Here is an 18,623-nt window from a genome sequence, read left to right as displayed (position 1 = left end):
ACAGACCTTTGTTGGCAAAGTAATGTCTCTGCTTTTTAATATGCTGTCTAGATTGGTCATAGTTTTTCTTCCAAGGAGCAAGCATCTTTTAATTTCATGACAGCAGTCACCATCTGCAGTGATTTTGGAGCCCAAGTCTGTCACTGTTTCCACTGTTTCCCCATCTATTTTCCATGAAGTGATGGAACCAGATCCCATGATCTTAGTTTTCTGAATGTTGAGTTTTAAGCCAACTTTTTCACTCTTCTCTTTCACTTTCTTCAAGAGGCTCTTTAGTTTCTCTTTGCTTTCTGCCGTAAGTGTGGTATCATCTGCATATCTGAGGTTTACCCATTTATCCACTGATGGACATTTCAGTTGTGAAACTGAGGGTGATGAGTCAATCCATTTCACCAGCCTTCACTAACCAAGGTCATTTTGAGATGCATGTCTTCTAAGCAGCACATGGTGTAAACAATAAGGTGTTCACCCGAGTTGTTTTCTAGAAATGGAGTCAGCCGTGTCGAGTTTGAGCTAAGCTGGTTAAGACTGGATAGGACCACTGACCCTCCACCTGGGCACGTGCTGGGTTTGTGCTTCGAAACCTTTTGATTTCAGAGAGCCGATAATTCCTCCCTCAGATTATGCGATGAACCTGCAGAGGCTTGTAGCTTAGTTGCGCCTGCGCAGAATGAAGACTGCCGCACCTTTCCCCAGTCACCTTTCCCTGGGCTCCCCCACCCCCAGACCACCCTGCTGCTTGATTTTCATGCCATAAATACCCTGAGCCCCTGGCCTTCGGGGAGGCAGACTCGAGGCTTGTTCTCCTATTTCCTCGCCTGGCTGTTTTTGCTGCAAACCTCAGTGTCTCAGCATTTCACCTTGTGCAACAAGCAAAACAAACCTGTTTCCATCTTTTGGCTGTTGTGAATAATGCCGCTATGAACGCTGGTGTACCAACATCTGTTTGAGTTCTTGCTTTCAATTCTTTTGGATTTACCAAGAAGTGGATCAGAGGGTAATTCTATGTTTGTTTGTTTTTGAGGAACCGCCATCCTGATTTCCACAGCAGCAACACCATTTTGCATTTCCACTGTCAGTCCATTTTGAGTTAATTTTTGTATACAGTATGAGGTAGGAGTCCCATTCTTTTGCATGTGATAGCCAGTTGTCCCAGCACCATTTGTGGAAGAGAGTGTTCCTGCCCTCGCTGAATGGACTGCCCGTGCATCTCCCAATTCTATTCTGTGTGTCTATGTCTATCTTCCCCATGCTGTTTTTGATTACTGCACCTTTATTGTATGTGTTATTCTCTCCAACTAATTCTTCAGGAGCATCTTGGTGGTTCAGTGTTGGTGGTTACACAGGTGTCCCCTGCAATATTCTTTCCATTTTTCTGCATGCTTGAAATCTTTCAAAATAAAACTTTCAAAATAAAATGTCATGCCTCTTTAGGGCTTTGTTCTTTTATCACGATACAGTTTTTCTAAAGGCCCAGTTTTAGACTGAGCCAGCTCCCAGCAGCAGCAACCCCTGGGAGTAAAGGACAAGTTTTGGGACCATTCACATAATTTTCAGATTGCTGCAGGCATCAAGAGACGACTGGTCAGGGGTGTGACGGTGCTGGTCTTCTACCGTGCCTGTTTCGAAGCCCAGGAAAGTGACCGGCCTGAAGACCCAGCCTCAGGGTCCCTCTGAGGCACTGGGCCCCTGGGGCCGGGAACGCCTGGCACCTCTCTCTTCCCCTCCAGGATTCCTGTCTCAAGCTCCCCCTCTCCATCACCCACCCGCCTGCCAGACCAGTCCCTGGTCCGCCTCCGGGAGTTCAGTCTGGTAGAGAACTGGAGAACCAGGCCGACCTTGTGACCGGCAGGCCAGGCCGCTCAAGAGCAAGATTCAGTGTCCAGACCCCCAGAAGTTCCTTGCTGCTGCCCTCTGGGCCCCTCGGCGTGCCTCGGCCTCCCCGAGTCACCAACTATTTTTCACCTGTCTCTGTCGGAGTCCTTTCCTCTGGTCTCTGCCATCGGACAAAGGAAAACTGCGAGCGCAGGCTCTCCGACTTCCCACCTCCGCGTGGCTGCCGTCGCTCCGCGTTCTCCGAGGCCACCAGGGGGCGCGCGAGGCCCAGCCTGGGTGCTGGCGGCGCCGAGGGGCCGCCCCGCCTCCCGGCGCCCCGCCTCCCGGCGCCCCGCCCCGTCCGGCTTCAGCCCCGCCCCGCCCCTCAGCGCCCCGCCCCGTCCGGCTGCAGCCACGCCCCCGCCCCTCAGCGCCCCGCCCTGTCCGGCTGCGCCCTCGCTCCCGCCGCTCCCCCTCTCCCCCCGACGCCCAGGACACCACCCCCCGGCGTCCCCGCGTCGTCTGTTCCCCGGGTCCCGCCATGGGCCCCGCCGCTCGCCCCGCGCTGAGGTCGCCGCCGCCGCCGCCTCCGCCGCCGCCACCGTCGCCACTGCTGCTGCTGCTGCCCCTACTGCCGCTCTGGCTGGGCCTGGCGGGGCCGGGGGCCGCGGCGGACGGCGGCGAGCCCGCGGCCGGGGCGGGGCGGGGCGGGGCCCGCGCCGTGCGGGTGGACGTGAGGCTGCCGCGGCAGGACGCGCTGGTGCTGCAGGGGGTGAGGATCGGCCCCGAGGCCGACCCGGCGCCCCCGCTGGGCGGCCGCTTGCTGCTGGTGAGCGCCGCTGAGCCGCCGCAGACCCTGCACCCACACCTGGTCTTCATCCTGGACCAAGCCCTGGCAGCCCAGCGCCCCTTCCCCCAGACTGCCCAGGCTCCCAGCCCTCCGGTTTCCAGAACCTGAGATCGGCTGCTTTCTCTTGCAAACTCGTTCCCAGACCCTGGCCTTGCATCCGCTCTGCGTCCGATCCCCTTACTCCCCGCCCTCCCTCTACCCACGGCTCCTCGCCCCACAGATGGACATCGTGGATGCTGAGCAGGATGCGCCCGTAGAAGGCTGGATTGCGGTGGCATACGTGGGCAAAGAGCAGGAGGCCCAGATTCACCAGGAGAGTCAGGGCGCTAGCCCACAGGCCTATCCCAAGGCTCTGGTTCAGCAGGTGCGGGGTGGGTGAGGGGTGGGGGGTGGCAGGGGTGGTGGTATGTGGAAGAGGGGCTGGAGGAAGGCAGTTGCTAGGGCCAGACTACCCGATGGGCCTCTAAGGACCTTCCAGAGAAGCCCTGGGCCTGTGTGGGGCAAGAGACCCCCAGGTGTAGACGAGGGTCAGGGTGTTTGGCAGCAGGGAGGTGGCAGGAGACCAGAGAGAGTCCAGAAGCTTGACCAGGCTCTGAGAGTATCCGATGGGGAGTTCTGCGGGGGGCGGGGGGGTGTGCGGTGGGCAGGCTTGCTCTGCTTGGACCAGGGAAGGCACAGGCTGTTTGGGTCCCACAGGGCATCTGGAGGTGGGGGTGGGAGGAATAAGGGTTTCTGTCCTTGACCTCAAGTTGCTTACAGCTGGTCTGTCCAGGGGAAGTGCTCACCAGGAGCCAAGAACAACTGTGGCTGTAGGTGGTGGGGTGGGCGTGTGGGCAGGCTGTGTGCTGACCTCTGGCTCTGCTCTGCAGATGCGGAGGGCACTCTTCCTGGGAGCCTCAGCCCTGCTGCTCCTCGTTCTGAACCACAATGTGGTCCGAGAGGTAAAACGAGTCAGGCTGGGGGCGGGGCAGGGCTGGGGGACGGTGACCCGGGCTGCCTGACCGCCCTGTCCCCCTCCAGCTGGACATTTCCCAGCTTCTGCTCAGGCCAGTGATCGTCCTGCATTATTCCTCCAATGTCACCAAGCTGTTGGAGGCGCTGCTGCAGTGAGTTGGGGCATGGGCTCCCGCTAGGCTCCCTGGCTTTGCCATGAGCTCAGGGGTCTTGGGACCAGGCCCTTCCCTGTTCATCTGAGCCTGTAGTCTCTTGGCCTGAGAAATGGGTGGAGAGACCGGAGCGAGGTACCAGGGCGTGGAGCGAGGAGGCTGCTTTCTCGGCAGAGGGGATTGGTCTCCACATGGAGGAAGCCAGCTCCTGATGGGCTCCTCCCTGAGCTTGTGGGCCTCCTTGGCCGGCTGTCACGAGACCTGGAGAAACCAGTGGCTGCGACAGGCCTGGAGGCCAAAGCAGAAGGGCTACTCTGGGGTGATACTCAGGATACTCAGGGGATCCTCTTCCCAGAAGGCTGGGGCGAGTGGGCCTGAGCCTTTCCTTCCGAGTCCTTCCGTCCGGTGCCTCTGGCTTCCCCTCCCAGGAGGACCCAGGCCACGGCTGAGATCACCAGCGGAGAGTCCCTGTCGGCTAACATCGAGTGGAAGCTGACCCTGTGGACTACCTGTGGCCTCTCTAAGGATGGCTATGGAGGATGGCAAGACTTGGTGTGCCTGGGAGGCAGTCGGGCCCAGGAGCAGGTGGGTACTTGGGGGGCCGGGTACACACATGCCTTGTCTCAAGTCCTGTGGCCTCCTCCTCCCCAGGTAGGGAGACCACCTCTTGCACCTCCCAGGGCTGCTCTGAGGGTTCAGGGGCTGGGTGGGTGCCTGACCCAGGGTCACACACAGTCAGCGTTAGCTGCTGCTCTTGTCACATCCATTCGCCTCTTGGAAGCCTTGACTCCCCTTCGGACTCCTTACCTGGGTTTCACAGTTTCTCCTGTGAAAGCCAGGAAGAACAGAGTCTTCAGAAGATGAAGCCAGGTGCCTCCAGGGTCATGATGCCCGTGGACCTCACCTGCCTGGTCCTCAGGGTGGATTTACTGGGGGATCAAGGGGGGTGGGGTGGCCCCAGGGGCCCTGACGCCCGGCTCCCCTCCCCAGAAGCCGCTGCAGCAGCTGTGGAATGCCATCCTGCTGGTGGCCATGCTCCTGTGCACGGGCCTTGTGGTGCAAGCTCAGCGGCAGGCATCCCGGCAGAGCCGGCGGGAGCCCGGAGGCCAGGTGGGAGCCAGCCCTTGGGGGGACCCATGGGAGGGGGGCCCGTGTCCCCAGCACTGGGAACTGTGCTGCCCTTTCCCTGCCCCCCCCCCAAGGTGGAGCTGCTCAAGCGCCGGGTGGTGCAGAGGCTGGCATCCCTCAAGACCCGGAGGTGCCGGTTGGGCCGGGCGGCACAGAGTCCCCCGGAGCCTGGTGCTGAGACATGCGCTGTGTGTCTGGACTATTTCTGCAACAAGCAGGTTGGTGCCCTGGGCACAGGGCAGCGGGGCTATGATGCCTGCCCTGCTCCCAACACACCTGGGAAGAGCCCCCACCGGCCTTCTTCCTGCCCCACTAGAGATCTGGGAAGCAGAACGGGTTGGGGAGGGGGCGTGGCGGGCCGCAGGGGTTTCGGTTTCCAGCTCAGGTGAGGGCACGGGGCCTGGCACCCCCACCGGAGGCCTTCCCTGTGGCCTGAGCCCATGCCCCCCACCCCTGCAGTGGCTCCGGGTGCTGCCCTGTAAGCATGAGTTCCACCGAGACTGCGTGGACCCCTGGCTGATGCTCCAGCAGACCTGCCCGCTGTGCAAATTCAACGTCCTGGGTGAGCACCGAGGGTGGGGGCTCTTGGCTGGCTCCACCTGGTTCCCACCTGACACCTCTCTCCTTGTCGTTTCTCCTCCTCTCCTGCAGGGAACCGCTACTCTGATGATTAGCTGCCCCGGTGGGGTCTCTGTACGCGGGGAAGGGGCCCCGCCTGCCTGCCTTCTTGACGCCTGGAACAGGACAGCAGCGGGGGACAGGACAAAAAGCCCTGGGGTGGGGGGAGGGATGGGGCCTCCCTGCTCAGGGGCAAGGTGTCCCCCACCCACATCCACACCAGGAGGGAGGGACCACCGTCCCCAGCCTGAGGATGCGCGGCTCGGACCTGGCAGGAAGAGAGGCAGCTTTGGGGCCCTTGTCTGCCATCTTGGGGTGTCTCTGTCTGCCTCCTCAAAGGCAGCTCCCAGGACCCCCACCAGGCATCTGGGGGAGAGGGTGTGGGCAGTGCCCCTGTTCCCAGAGCTCTGGGAGCTCCCTGGCCTGGCTGGCAGGGCATCCTTGAGGGCTGAGGCTGCAGTGGCCAGGTTCTGTGCATATTTATTGGGGGGTGGGTCAGGGGAGGCGCCATCTGGCCTTGGAGGCACCCTAGCCTGACCATCTTGTGGACACACCTTGGTCAAGGCTATGATGTTGAACCTAGAGGCCCCCGCTGCCTGCTGGCATTGGGCCTTTGGGCACTTGGGGCCGTGGGTCCCAGGGCTTGTCCAGCTGGGCTCCCATCTGGGGCCTGGCTGGGACCAGAGGCCTTAGAAACCATCTAGCCCTGTGCTGCTCCATGGGGCTACAGGTTGCTGACCAGGATACTTGAAGCCACAGAGTAAATGTGGTACATTTTCCAGGGTCATCCGTTTTTATTAAAAAAATAATTGGGGCTCAAAGAGGTTTAGTATTAAAATAAACATGGATATATTTTAATATAAGATGTAAAATGTGTGGATGTTTTAAGATAAACAAGTCACCTTTGGGGTCTACTGCCTGTGGGAGGTGGAGGACTCTAAAATGCCTCCGAAGGGGACTTCCCTGGTGACCCAGTGGTTAAGAACCGCCTGCCAGTGCAGGGGACACAGGTTCAATCCCTGGTCCGGGGAGATTCCACGTGCCTCAGGGCGACTAAGGTGGCGTGCCCTAGAGACCATGCTCTGCAACGAGAGAAGCCACCACGGTGAGAAGGCCTTGCGTTGCAGCTGGAGAGTCGCCCCCGCTCGCCACCAACTGGAGAGAGCCCCCACACACAGCAAGGAAGACCCAGTGCAGCCGAAAAATAAAACAGCCCCTAGGATGCCCCCGGCCCCCATGAACACACCCTGTGTGACCCTGGAACTGGGACACTGATGCAGTCTACTCCCGTGATTAGGTTGTGTTGTATGGCACGGCTGACCTTAATGTGTGGGAAGGTAGGTGTCCAGGGAGGCCTGACCTAACCAGGGGAGCCCATTAAAAGCAGAGCGTTTCCCCCAGCTGGCAGAGGAAGAGAAAGTCAGGAGTTTGAAGCGTAGAGGGGATCGGAGCCTGAGATATTCTCTGTTGCTGACTCGAAGATGGAGGAGCCACGTGGCGAGAAGTTAGACGGCCTCCCGGAGCCAAGAGCGGCCCTGGCGGCGGCCAGCGAGGAAACGGACCTCTGTGCGGCAGCTGCAGGAGCTGGAATGCGGCCAGCAGTCAGAAGGAGCCTGGAATCTGCCCCAGTCCCTTGCAAAAGGAATGCAGCCTGGCAGATGCTTTCATTTCGGCCTGATTCTAAGGCCCTGAGCAGAGAACCCAGCCATGTGGGGCTCGGACGTCTGATTTATGGACCTGTGAACTGCTGAACGGGTGCAGAGCGGAGCCGGGCTGACAGGTTCGCTCCTGGCTTTCAGGCTCCTGCCTCAGCAAGCCGCCCTGTGAAGGGCCTAGTTCAGCAAGCCCCCCGGGCTCCACAGAAGCAGGACTTGGGCTCACCCCAACCACACCCTGACCACACATGCCCCCTCTTGACCTTTCTCTGTAAACAGAGGTGCTCTATCTATCTGTTGGCATCCTGGCTGGGAAAAACTGTCCCAGAAAGCCAAGAGCCCCCCCATCCCCGGAAGTCCTCAGCAAGGTCTTAGCGCCTGCCCTTCACAGGTGAGGGGGCTCGGGGCAGGCCGGAGGGTTTGTGAGGGAAACTGGATTACTGAGGGCTGGTGAGCCTGCAGGCCTCGGTGCTGGGGCCCCACGGGACAGGCCTGGGACAGCCAGGCTGGTGGGGGTGGCCCCTCTCTGGCTAGGCAAAGCCTTGCCCTGCCTCCAGTGGCCTCGTGGGGAACTAACCTCCTGGATTTAGAGAAAGCCTTCGTCACTCGTGTGTCCTGAAGGCGAGGCATTCCCCAGTGAAAGGAAGGCTGACTCTGGGGTCCTTAGTGTCCCCACCCCCGGGTGCGCAGCTGGGTGGCCCCTGCCTGCCTCTGACCCCTTCCTTGCCTCGGGGTCCTCACCGGGCCAGCCCCCTTTGCCTGCACCCCCCTGACTGACCCTGCTCTTCGTGGGCGGGGCCAGTGTGTCTATATTATCCCTTAGCCTTTGCTCTGGGTGGGGGGGTGGGGGGGGTGGCGAATCAAAAGACTGCCTTTCAGGTGCCAGAAGCTTCTTTCTGCCCTCAGCGCGTCCTTGTCCTCTGTTGCCCATCAGGAGGGAGGTGGGCAGTTCCCCTTCACGGATGGCATGTGGTGTGCCAGGCCTCTGTCAGCCAGTGACCCTCAGGGCTGGAGACTCAGGAACGGGGAGGAAGGCAGTAAGGCCAAGGTTGCCATGGGCAGGTGGCCTGGGCTTTATTACACCTGGTGGGTTGCCAGCTGCCTGCCCTGCAGCCTACCCCCCAACTGGAAGGTTACGTGGGCCGCTCCTGGGGCTGGTGTGCAGGGCTGGCCCGGCCCCTGCTTGGTGACAGTCTCCTCCTCAGCCTGGCCAAGGCGCGGATGGGGCTCTGGGTGCAGTTGGTCGGGTAGGTCACATCCTCCGGGGAGGACTTGCCGGGTCGGCTGTGGGGCCGCAGTGGCGGGGATGCCTGGGGCTGGCCCGGCAGGGCCCTGCCTGCACTGGCTGGCCTGCTGCCCGGTGAGTGTCGCCTGCCCGGGACCCTGAGGGAAGACCAGACGGCAAGATCCCCCATGAGCGAGCGAGCGGGCTTCCCCCACCCCTGCCATGCGCCCCGCCTCTGACAAAGCCTCACTCACCCCGGGCATGTCCTTGGGGTCTGCGCTGGGGGCTCTGCTCCCTGGATTCCCTTGCCGCGAGGGGCCCAGAGCTGGTCCTCCGGGATCAGCTGCAAAGAAAACTGAGTTCAGCAAGGCCCAGGGCCCCTCTACACCCACCAGAGAGGGTGCCATAGAGGGCAGGGTCGGGGGGAGGGCTTGCACCTGTGGTCCACACCTTCCTCTGAGGGCCAGGTTTGGGAAGCCTCCTGGGGCCTATCAGCTCTTAAGTGTGGGAAGGTTTGCTTTTGGATGAGGCTGCTGGTGCACTTAAATAAAGGCTCAAAGGGCTGGAGGGGGCTTGGAGGGGGAGGACACGTAGACACCCTCATGCCTGGCTGAATCGTGGGAGTCTTCACAGCAGGCACAGCTAAAGCCACCTGCTGGGAGGGCCCCAGGTGCCAGGAGCAGGGCTGGCGGTGGGTTCCCCGGGGAAGCCCAAGACCTCCGCTGGGTTGGGGGGACCTCTTCCGAGTCCCCAGGGGCTGGCCTCTCTCAGGCTGGGGAGCCATGCTGCCCACCTTGAGGCCCCCCTGCTGGGCCACCTCCCGGATCTTGGACAGCATGGACCGCAGCCGCCCGTTCTCCTCCTGCAGGACCCGGATGCGGATGTCGTTGGCCTGCACCTGCCTCTCCATGTCGTCCGTGACGTTGCCAGAGCCTATGGGGACGCACGCCTGGCACCGCACACTCAGCAGGTCGCCCTCTTGTGCCCAACGGGACAGCACTTCCGAAGGCAGATGCACCGTGCCTTGGGCCGTGTGGCCCCACGGGCACGGGGAAGTGGGCGGGGTCGGTGCTCTGGGCCTCCCGCACCTTCCTTCTCCTGAGGCCTTGCCCCTGTTCCGTAGCCCCCTGCCTGCTGGGAGGTGACCGCAGCCTTGCAGAATTTGAGAGCTGGGGTGGGGGTGGGGGAACTGGAGCTCACTGAAGATTTAGCAAATAGGTAAGGAAGTGAAGCTCTTCCAAGGCTACCCGTTTTTGGAGGGCCCGAGAGACAGTGACTCGCCCAAAGTCATGGCCAGCTCCTGGGTTTGAGGGCCAGGAATTCAGCGAGGATGTTCTTTCCCACTGCTGGGGGATGGGTACTCCCCACTGACTGAACCAGGCAAGCTGCTGCCGCTCGTTATCCGTTTCCTGGTTCGTCACCTGCCTGTGGGTCGGTCAACAGGGCATCACGAGGCCCGGCACTCAGAAGTGATGACCTACGTGACCAGCTAGATCGCAGTGGATCATCCTACCAGCTCTGCACCGGATTCACCCAGAGCTCTAGGGGCTGGAGGACCCAGGTGGCCTGGCAGCCGGTCTTCTGAGCTGGGTCTCTAGCGCTCCCATGCCATGGAGTCCCAGACATTGGACAGTTGGGGTCACTGCACCCTTGGAGCTGGCCCCGTGGTGTGGTTTGGGGAGATGCCGGGATGGGGACACGGAAGCTGAGCCAGGGCTGGCATGTGACAGGGCACAGGCTACAGAGGCATCCAGACCGGCGTCTGGACTTGGCTGTGTGACTCTGGGCAGTCACCTCACTGCTGGGCCTCTGTGTCCCTGTCCACACCAGGAGTGGACAACACAAAGCACCCGGGTGTCACAGGGGCTCTGGAGGCCACACGGCTGCACCCCCACCACCCTCGCTGCAGGCCCCAGTGTCCTGCCCAGACGAGCCCCCAGCCGCCAGCCCGCCCCAGGTCCCAGCATGTCCTCTGCACCAAGCCCGGGTCCCTACTTTGGATCTGGGCTTCCGCGGGCCTGTGCAGGTCCGGGAAGGCCACCAGCAGCCTTTCTCGCTCCCTCAGGTCCACGAGCTCCCGCTCCAGCTCCGAGATGGTCAGCCGCAGGTCCGTGGTCGCCTGCTCCAGGCCTTGCTTTTCCCGCTGCAGGCTCTGTAGCAGCTCCTGGGGGCGGGGCAGGCTCCGAGCTGAGGACCGGCTCGAAGCCCCGCCCCCGGGAGGAGCCGGCCCCGCCCCGCCCCGCCCCGCCCCCGCCCCGCACCTGCTGGGCCTGGAGCTGGCACTGCCCCTGCTCTCTCTCGCCCTGAACGCTCTGCAGCTGCTCCTCCACGTGGGCCCGCTGGGCCTCGGCCTCGTCCAGGCTGCCCCGCAGCTCCTCGCGCTCCTGGTCCAGGCTGTCCAGCTGCTGCAGCAGGGCTCGCTGTTTGGCCTGCAGGGACTGAGCCGGGAGTGGGCGAGAGGCAGGCCGTGAGGGACACGGGAGGCGACCGTCCCCAAGCCCACCCCCTTGTGCTGCATCCCGTCTGTGCACCTGCGTGCAGTGGGAGGCGTGGAGGGCCGAAGCGAGCCGAATCACAGCCCCGGGCAAGGCCAGGCCCCTAGGCTTGCAGACCCCGCCCCCTGGAAAGCAGTTGGCTGACTCCCGCCAGCCTGGCTCCGCCCACTTCTCCCGAGTCGTGATCTCCACTCAGGAATTCTGAGGTCTCCAGCATGTCCCCCCTCGGTGGAGTTTTGTCTCCCCAGACCCTTTGTTGTAGGAGCCCAGGCGCGGAGGAGGGCCCAGCCTCACCTCCTGGTGGCGGACCATGCTATCCACGCGGGCCTTCTCCTTGTCCAGCTCCGTGCTGGCCCAGCGGATCTGCTGGCTGGCCCCTTCCAGCCGCCCCGCCAGCAGCTCCACCTGCTGCTCCAGCTGCCGCACCTGCCGCTCGGCCTCCAACCGGTGCTCAGCCTCTGCCTGCAGCTGCTGGGCTTTGCTCTCTGCAGGAAGGAGCGCGTGTGGGAAGGGGCAGGGCCCGGGAGCACTGGGGACTCCCTGCACAGCCTCTGACCCAGGATGGGACCTGGAAAGGGGGGTGGGGGGGGTACTGTCACAGCACTTCTCTGGGCCTCGGTGTTTGTCCTCAGCCACAGAGTGGGGCTCCAAGCCCTGCCCGAAGATGGGTGCTGGAAACAGAAGGCCCTCTCTGGGTGGGAGGTGGCATCACCCAGCGGTGTGGCCGGTCAGTCCCAGCCTCCTCTGTGGTTCCCTTGGCTTTGCCCCCGAAGCCTGGGAGACAGAGACTGGGGGCTGGTGGTCTGGCCACTGAGCGCAGGGCTCAGGTGCCGGGCTCCACGGCGGGACTCCTCACCCACAGCCTGCGTGGACTCACGCTGCTGCTTCAGCTCCCCCTCCAGGGTGGCCACCTTCGTCTTGAGGTCACTTGTTTCTGTGGCAGCTGCAAGAGAGAGGCCCTTCAGAGGCTCCCCAGGGCCTGGCGGGGGTTTCATGCCTAGTGTGCCCCACGCCATGGTGGGACACTTGGGAGGGGCTCTGGGGAGGTGCTGGCAGGCCTGGCCCCTCCACCCTGCTTTCTCTTGGGCTCTGCCATGTGTCTGCACCTCTCTGGGCCGACAGGGTTGTTTAGAAAGGGTGGCAGCTCGCCCCAGCTCCCTCAGGCTCCACGACCTCCACGGGGGCTGGCCCGCTGTGAGGCCCAAGGCCATGTCTCTCTGCCTGACAGCTTCTGAGGAGGTCAGAGGGGCGCCTCTGCTGGCTGGGGGTACCGGAGTGGGGTGAGCTCCCAGGAGTTCCCTTCAGTGACCCACAGGAGTGTATGAATCCCCAGGCTCCCTCGCCCCTCTGGTGGGACGACTCCTGTTCTCTACGCTCCTGCGTTCCCCAGCGGGATGGGGCTCAGGCTGCCGGCAGCCTGGTGAGCGCACCCCTTTCCCTGCCTTCTGTACCCTGAGTCTCCAGCCCAGGTTTCTTCCACACCCTTGTTGCAGGGTTGGCTCCTGGGGGAGCCCGTGCTCGGATGGCGCCAGGGCCCGGCTTCGGGGGCTGACCTGCGAGCAGCTGCTGCCTCTCGCGCGCCCACTGGGCCCGGTGCTGCTCGGCCTCCTCGGCCTGCCGCTGCCGCGCCGCCCGCTCCTGCTGCAGGGCCTGCTCCAGCTCGCCCACCTGCCTCCTCAGCCTGTCCTTCTGGCCCTCGGCCTCCTCCAGCTGGGCCCTGAGGGGCCCCATGAGCTTGCCGAGGCGCGCCAGGTCTTTGCTTTGCTCGGCCGCCCAGAGGCCCACGGTGGCAGCCGGCAGTGGCCTGTGCCCCATGCTGTCCTGCACCAGCTGCTGGAAGCGGCCCAGTGACGAGGGCAGGTTCTGGCTCTGACACAGGTCGATGACCACCTTGCCCACCTCCCGCAGGCTGCCCTGGACGCTGGTGCACGCGTCACAGGGCACCAGGGCCGTCTCTACAGTCTGGGAGTGGACACTCCTGGTGTTCTCGGCCGTCCCGCCTGGATGCTGCAGCGAGACGTTGACAGGGAGGCTGTCCTGCTCTGGGCAGGCCTGGGGCAGGCCTGGAACTGGGGAGGGTGCCTTGATAAGCTGGGCGGTCCCCAGTTCCGGGCTCCTGGCAGGCTCGCCCTTGGCTGTGGGCTTGGAGGTGAGGGTCTCTCCTTGATTTGCCCTTTTCTGTGGTCAGGGAAAGAAAGGGAAGGCAGGTGAGGGAGACAGGCCTGGGTGGTGACCGCCTCCCCGGGGATTTCTGTGACAGCAGCCTCGCCCGATGCTCAAGCACTGGGATATGGCAGCAGCGTGCATGGGAGCGCACTTCTCCTCTCTGCTGCCTCCGTTACCAAGCCCAGGTCAATGCGGGTACCCGCCTGGCACTGGGATAGTGACACGGTGACAGACACAGCTGCCGGGCGCGGGGCCCTTGCTGAGTGGACCCATCTGCTCGCGTGTCACCGAAGCCACTCTCGGTTTTGGCTTCCTTCCCATTATGGTGACAGTGGTCCTGCCCACAGGTGGTTGTGAGGGTGACGGGGCGACCTGGGACAAATGGGGCTCATCGTCAACCCCATCGGGGCTTCCCTGGGGACTCGGATGGTGAAGAATCTGCCTGCAATGTGGGAGACCCGGGTTCCATCCCTGGGTCTGGAAGATTCCCCTGGAGAAGGCAATGGCTACCCACTCCAGTATTCTTGCCTGGAGAATTCCCATGGAGAGAGGAGCCTGGTGGACTACAGTCTATGGGGTCGCAGAGAGTCAGAAATGACTGAGTGACTAACACTTTCATAATCCCCATTACTCAAACACGCCCTGGGAGGTAAGGACTGGCGTCACTCCCACTGCACAGATGAACAAACTGAGGTTCAGAGTGGGTAGGAGTTTTCCAAAGTCCCACAGTGTACACTACAGAGCCGGGAGGCCCCAGCGTGACCCTCAAGGCCTGCATTGCTAACTTCCAGAGTGGAGCCAGCAGCGGGCATGGTGCTCATGTGGTGGACGAGGCAGCTGGGGCTGATGGGCTGGCGTGAGGGTGACCGCAGCTGGGGGAGGGGAGTGGTGGACGCACCTGGAGGGCCGCCTGCTGGCTAAGCATGCCCAGCCTCAGCAGACTGTTCCAGAAGCGTCGTACTGTGAGCCCCACGGACATGCAGGGCCCTGCAGCCCGGGCCGGGGGCACTATCTGCTCCAAGGTCAGGTTCTCCAGGTAGCTCGCACAGCTCTGAAGCAGCAGCAGAAGCCTGCGGGCGGAGACGGTAGGGTCGACTGGGGCAGAGCCTGGTGCCAACGCACCTTGGCACCACACGTCCAGTGGCCTCCGGCTCTGGAGACTGGCCTGGGCCTCAGGGGCTCAGAGCATCTCACAATATGCTCTGCACAACCCAAGAGCCACTTCCTCCAGGAAGCCTTCTCTGAAGGCTAAGCTTGGGGCCTCTCTGGGGCCTCCTGGGTGGTAGCACTTCTGCCTGGCTGTTCCCCACTGGACTGGGAGGCTCTGGGAGGCTGGATGCTCAGGGCATGCTGGCTGAGTGGCCGCCTTCCATCACAGGGCTCAGAGTCTTTACCTCACAGAGGACACCAATGAAGCCGCGCATGGGGGAGGCCGCACACGCCTCAGGGCAAGGGTGCGGGGCAGTGCGCCCTGTGGTTTCCTGATTCTAGGTGTGTGTATGTGTGTTGCGGGGGGTGGGGGGGACTTCTCCTGTGTGACGAGCTGCTTCTGTGACAGCAGAGGCTGGAGGGAGAGAGGTAGGTCCCTCTCCTCCCCTGAGTGAGGGGGCTAATTTTAAGGTAAAGGGGTGTTGGGGAGAGACACAGGCATTTGCATGGGAACCTGGCTGTTTTAAAAGAAGACGAAAGAACTGTGTTTATAAGACAGACCAGGCAGAAAAGTGACTTTCAGTTGCTGAAGGTACAGGAGGGCTGTCCAAACCCCCGAGGGCCTTGGGCAGACAGGGCCTGGGGGAGAGGGTGCTGAGCGCCTCCCAGCCCTGCCCTTCTCTGGCTGAGGTGTCCTCTGTGAATTGTGACAATGAATGAGCAGCCTGGGGGTGGGATGGGGTGGGTGGAGGGTGGCCTGGACAGAGTGGCCAGGCGAGGGCTGGGAAGACATGTCAGCATCAGCTTCCTGGAAGGCCATGGGTAGACTGGGCTGTGCCGGGCGGGTGGGCTTTGGCCAGTCCAGAAGGGAGTGGGTGGGGCCTTCCTGGGAGAGGGTGCAGCAGCGAAGGAAGGAGAGTGTGTTCTGGGCTCACACCCCTTCCGCCCCTCATAGGGTCCCAGAAGTGCTTTCCCGCCCACAGCTCCTCTAGGCCTCTGAGTGGTTAGTTACCCCAGGCCTCTTTGTCCCCAGGCAGGTCATCCCCAAGCCACTGGGGTCCCCGCCTATTGGGCCCCGTGACCTCATTAGCATGCAAGGTTTGGAGCCTGGGCTGCGGTCCCCAGGGAGTGGAGGCTGATGACCCTGCTAACATGAACGACGCTATAAAAGTGATGGCGCTGCAGGAGGGGAGTCCAGTGACCTCTTCCCAGCAGGGCCAGGATGTGGACAAGTGCACCCCGTGTCTGGTCCCATGACACAGAGAAGGGACAGGATAGAGCCTGCGGTGGAGACTGAGCAGCAGATGTAGCATCCTTGGCGTGCAGAAACCCTAAGAGGCAGCTGGAGAAGCAGGTGGCAGAGCCGCGGTGCCACATGCACCAATGGGGTGGCCGGCAACTTCCTGAAGATGGATGGTGAGACACGGCGCGACATGGCATGAGAAGCGGGCGCCTTGAGGGGCCTGAGCTGACCTAGCCCTGGATGACACGCACTCAAAGGTGATGGCTGTTACCGCTGGTGTTGGAGTGGGATCCCAGGGCTGCTGCTGGGGTTTGATGTGTGGGGGCTGGCATTCTGCGGTGAACGTGTTCAGGTGAGGCCCTCACCTATCGATGACCAGCTCTAGCAGCACAGCGTGGGCCAGCTGCGTGAACTCGGGGTCGCCCGGCACGTGGTCGTAATGCTCCAGCAGGGCCACCATATCCAGGTCACAGGCCGCACGGTCGGGGAACTTCCAGGAGGGGAAGCGCACGGGCCCGGCGCGGGAGAACACGTCGACGATGGCACCCTGCAGGTCGGTAAGGTCCTTGCGCAGGCTGTCCATGCAGGCCGGGCTGCCCAGCAGGTGTGCCATCCTCGTGGCTCCTGGGGTGGGGCAGAGAGGGCCCCCCATGAGCCAAAGCCATGTGGCTGCTGCTGGGGGAAGCTTCTGGAAGCCCAAGAAAACCTGCTGAAATCTAACCTTGACAGCAGGGAGAAGACTGTTGCCTGGCCCCCTCGGGACCTGCTTGTGGGTGACCTCACCAGCCTCCCTCTTGTCCACCCCACCCCATGCCCATGTGGCCGAGTCCATTGGTCCACAGCTCCTCTGAGGACCTGTGTGCCAGGCTCCTGCTAAATGCTGGGTGCCTAACAGCTGTGTTCCCAGGCAAGGACACTGGAGTGGGTTGCCATTTCCTCCTGCAGGGGATCTCCCCAACCCAGAGATTGAGCCTCAGTCTCCTGGGTCTCCTGCATCGCAGGCGGATTCTTTACCTCTGGGCCACTGGGGGAGCCCGTTTATTTTTATTTATTTATACAGCTGTGCAGGAGGATGTACCTGCTGGCCACCCCTCTCTGAGCAAAACCCTGGACAGGCCGCTGACAACTAAGAGAGAGCTGTAGCTACAGCATGACGGGGAGCGCTGGGCCACCCCTGGCCACTGTCGCCTCCTGCTTGGGCCGCTGCTGCAGCTGCCAGCTGGGCCACGGGCCTACCCGCTGGAATCTGATCCACTTCTGCTATGGAGATCTGGGCCAAGCCTATCTGACCACATTACACTGGCCGGCAGCCCCCTGGGACTCTCTCTGGCCCCGGGGAGAAAGGCCGCCCCTCGATACACCCCTCCCCGTGTCCTCTCTCGGCTCCCCTGTCCCCTCCACTCCGCACACCATCGGCTACAAGCAGCAGCTCCCACGCGGGCACTCGTTTCTGAACCTGTGCCCATCCGTTTCCTCTGGGTCACACCTCCCCCACTTCAGTGTGACCTGGCCACCTGGGCAGGGACCCTAGGGCCTGCCTGTACCCACAGAGGCAGGGAAACCCAGAGGGCCCTAGGGTAGTTCCTGAGGGCCAGCCAGCCTCCCAGAGGACTGGCCCTGTCCTCACCTCTCTACAGGTGTCTGTCCGTGGAGCTGGACATCTGAGTGTGCCCGGCTCTCGGACTTGCCTGCAGGCTCTGGGGCTCAAGGTCAGATGCTCAGCCAGCTGCCTGGCTTCCCGGGTCCAGCCCTTCGGTCCCTGGGAGTAGATTAAGGGAGAGTGAGGGAGTGTGCACTCTGCGAGGGCTTCTTGGGAGGAGGTTGCCATGGAAGAAGTGGGCTACCCCAAGCAGGAGGCGCAGTGAGGGCTGCTGGCCTTGAGCTTGGGGCGCCGCTGGCTCTGACCACGAGACCTGCTGGGTGTCACTCCCCAAGTCCACCTCCTTTAAACAGATGAGGGAACTGAGGCTCTGGGAAGTTAGGGGGCTAGGCCGAGGTCACTCAGGGAGCTGGCATTCTTGTGTCCAACATCTCTGCTCTGACTTCAGGCAGTGCTACTTGTAGAGCAGCACTGTCTAAAAGAAATACAATGCGAGCCACATACGGGACTGAAAATTCTATACTCACCACATTAAAAAAAAAAGTAAAAAGAGGTAAATTAATTTTAATAACATATATTATTTAACTTACTATCCCGAAAATATCTCTTCAATGTGAAATCAGTATAAAGATATTGTCTTAAAAATCCAATGTCTATGTGACATGCACAGCACATCCCAATTTGGGCCAGCCACCACTTTCAAATACAGCACCACATGGGCTGGTGGCCACTGCACTGGACAGAGCAGGGGGCGGGGGTCAGATCCAGTGTTCAGTAAGCAAAAAAAAAAAAAAAGAAAGATGACTGAGTAGCTACTATGTGCTGGGCACTGTCTTTAAAGAATAGGGACAGAGCAGGGCACACAGCCCAGGCCACCAGCAAGCACCACCTACGGCTGAGGGTCGCTGCAGGAAGTAAGTCATGGCTGTGTCAGTACAGCAGTTCCACCCACAGCTGGGGTGATATGGGTGGAAATGCACACAGGTCACAAACACACACAGGTCAACATCTCACGTACATATGTTGCCCCATTGATGACGTTTCCTGAGATATCACCCATGAGATGTTATGTCCCCAAAGGATGAGGCAGAAACAAATGGAAAAACTGACTGAAACATTCTGGGTTTCCCTCCTGGAATTGCAAGAAGGAAATAAATAAAGCAAACAAGAAATCCCAGCGTGGGAGGAGGGGTTCTCAGGAGGTAAAGGACCTGGAACTCAGGAGCTTGCTTGTGTAGACACAAAGACACAATAACCTGTTCGCCCTCAAATAACTACAGTGGCCCTCTGGGGCCAGATGTTAGATTATGGTTCTTTTAAAAAAAATTTATTTATTTTTGACTCTCTAGTTGTGGCCTTTGGGCTCAGTAGCTGTGGTGGGTGGGCCTAGTTAGCCCCTTGGTATGTGGAATCTTAGTTCCCCCACCAGGGATTAAACCTGCAACCCTTGAACTGGAAGGTGGATTCTTAACCACTGGACCACCAGGGAAGGCCCCAGATTCTGATCCTGATGAGCAGCAGCAAATGCCAAAGCAGCAAGAATATACAAGAGGAGAACACAACACTGAAAAGA

The 18,623-nt window shown here is 61.4% G+C and overlaps 2 protein-coding genes across 2 annotated transcripts; one reads left to right on the top strand and one right to left on the bottom strand.

Annotated features, from left to right (window-relative positions):
• The first annotated feature begins 2,356 nt into the window (after window positions 1-2,356).
• Window positions 2,357-6,310, top strand: RNF215 (ring finger protein 215). Its single transcript, XM_068990019.1, has 9 exons — window positions 2,357-2,644; window positions 2,886-3,029; window positions 3,535-3,606; window positions 3,686-3,771; window positions 4,200-4,356; window positions 4,762-4,881; window positions 4,974-5,117; window positions 5,359-5,461; window positions 5,551-6,310. The coding sequence occupies exons 1-9, from the start codon at window positions 2,357-2,359 to the stop codon at window positions 5,571-5,573; spliced, it is 1,137 nt and encodes a 378-aa protein (XP_068846120.1). The 3' UTR covers window positions 5,574-6,310.
• A 1,995-nt stretch (window positions 6,311-8,305) lies between these two features.
• On the bottom strand, window positions 8,306-17,154 carry CCDC157 (coiled-coil domain containing 157). The gene is made up of 11 exons (XM_068990249.1): window positions 17,078-17,154; window positions 15,816-16,074; window positions 13,957-14,128; window positions 12,446-13,070; window positions 11,749-11,826; window positions 11,187-11,377; window positions 10,659-10,835; window positions 10,393-10,516; window positions 9,191-9,330; window positions 8,652-8,740; window positions 8,306-8,555 (listed from the first exon to the last, which is right to left on the bottom strand). The coding sequence occupies exons 2-11, from the start codon at window positions 16,061-16,063 to the stop codon at window positions 8,306-8,308; spliced, it is 2,094 nt and encodes a 697-aa protein (XP_068846350.1). The 5' UTR covers window positions 16,064-16,074; window positions 17,078-17,154.
• Window positions 17,155-18,623: the final 1,469 nt, after the last annotated feature.

Source organism: Capricornis sumatraensis, chromosome 17, assembly GCF_032405125.1.
Source record: "Capricornis sumatraensis isolate serow.1 chromosome 17, serow.2, whole genome shotgun sequence".
Classification (NCBI taxonomy): Eukaryota; Metazoa; Chordata; class Mammalia; order Artiodactyla; family Bovidae; genus Capricornis; species Capricornis sumatraensis.
This window is presented reverse-complemented; position numbering and strand designations above follow the sequence as displayed.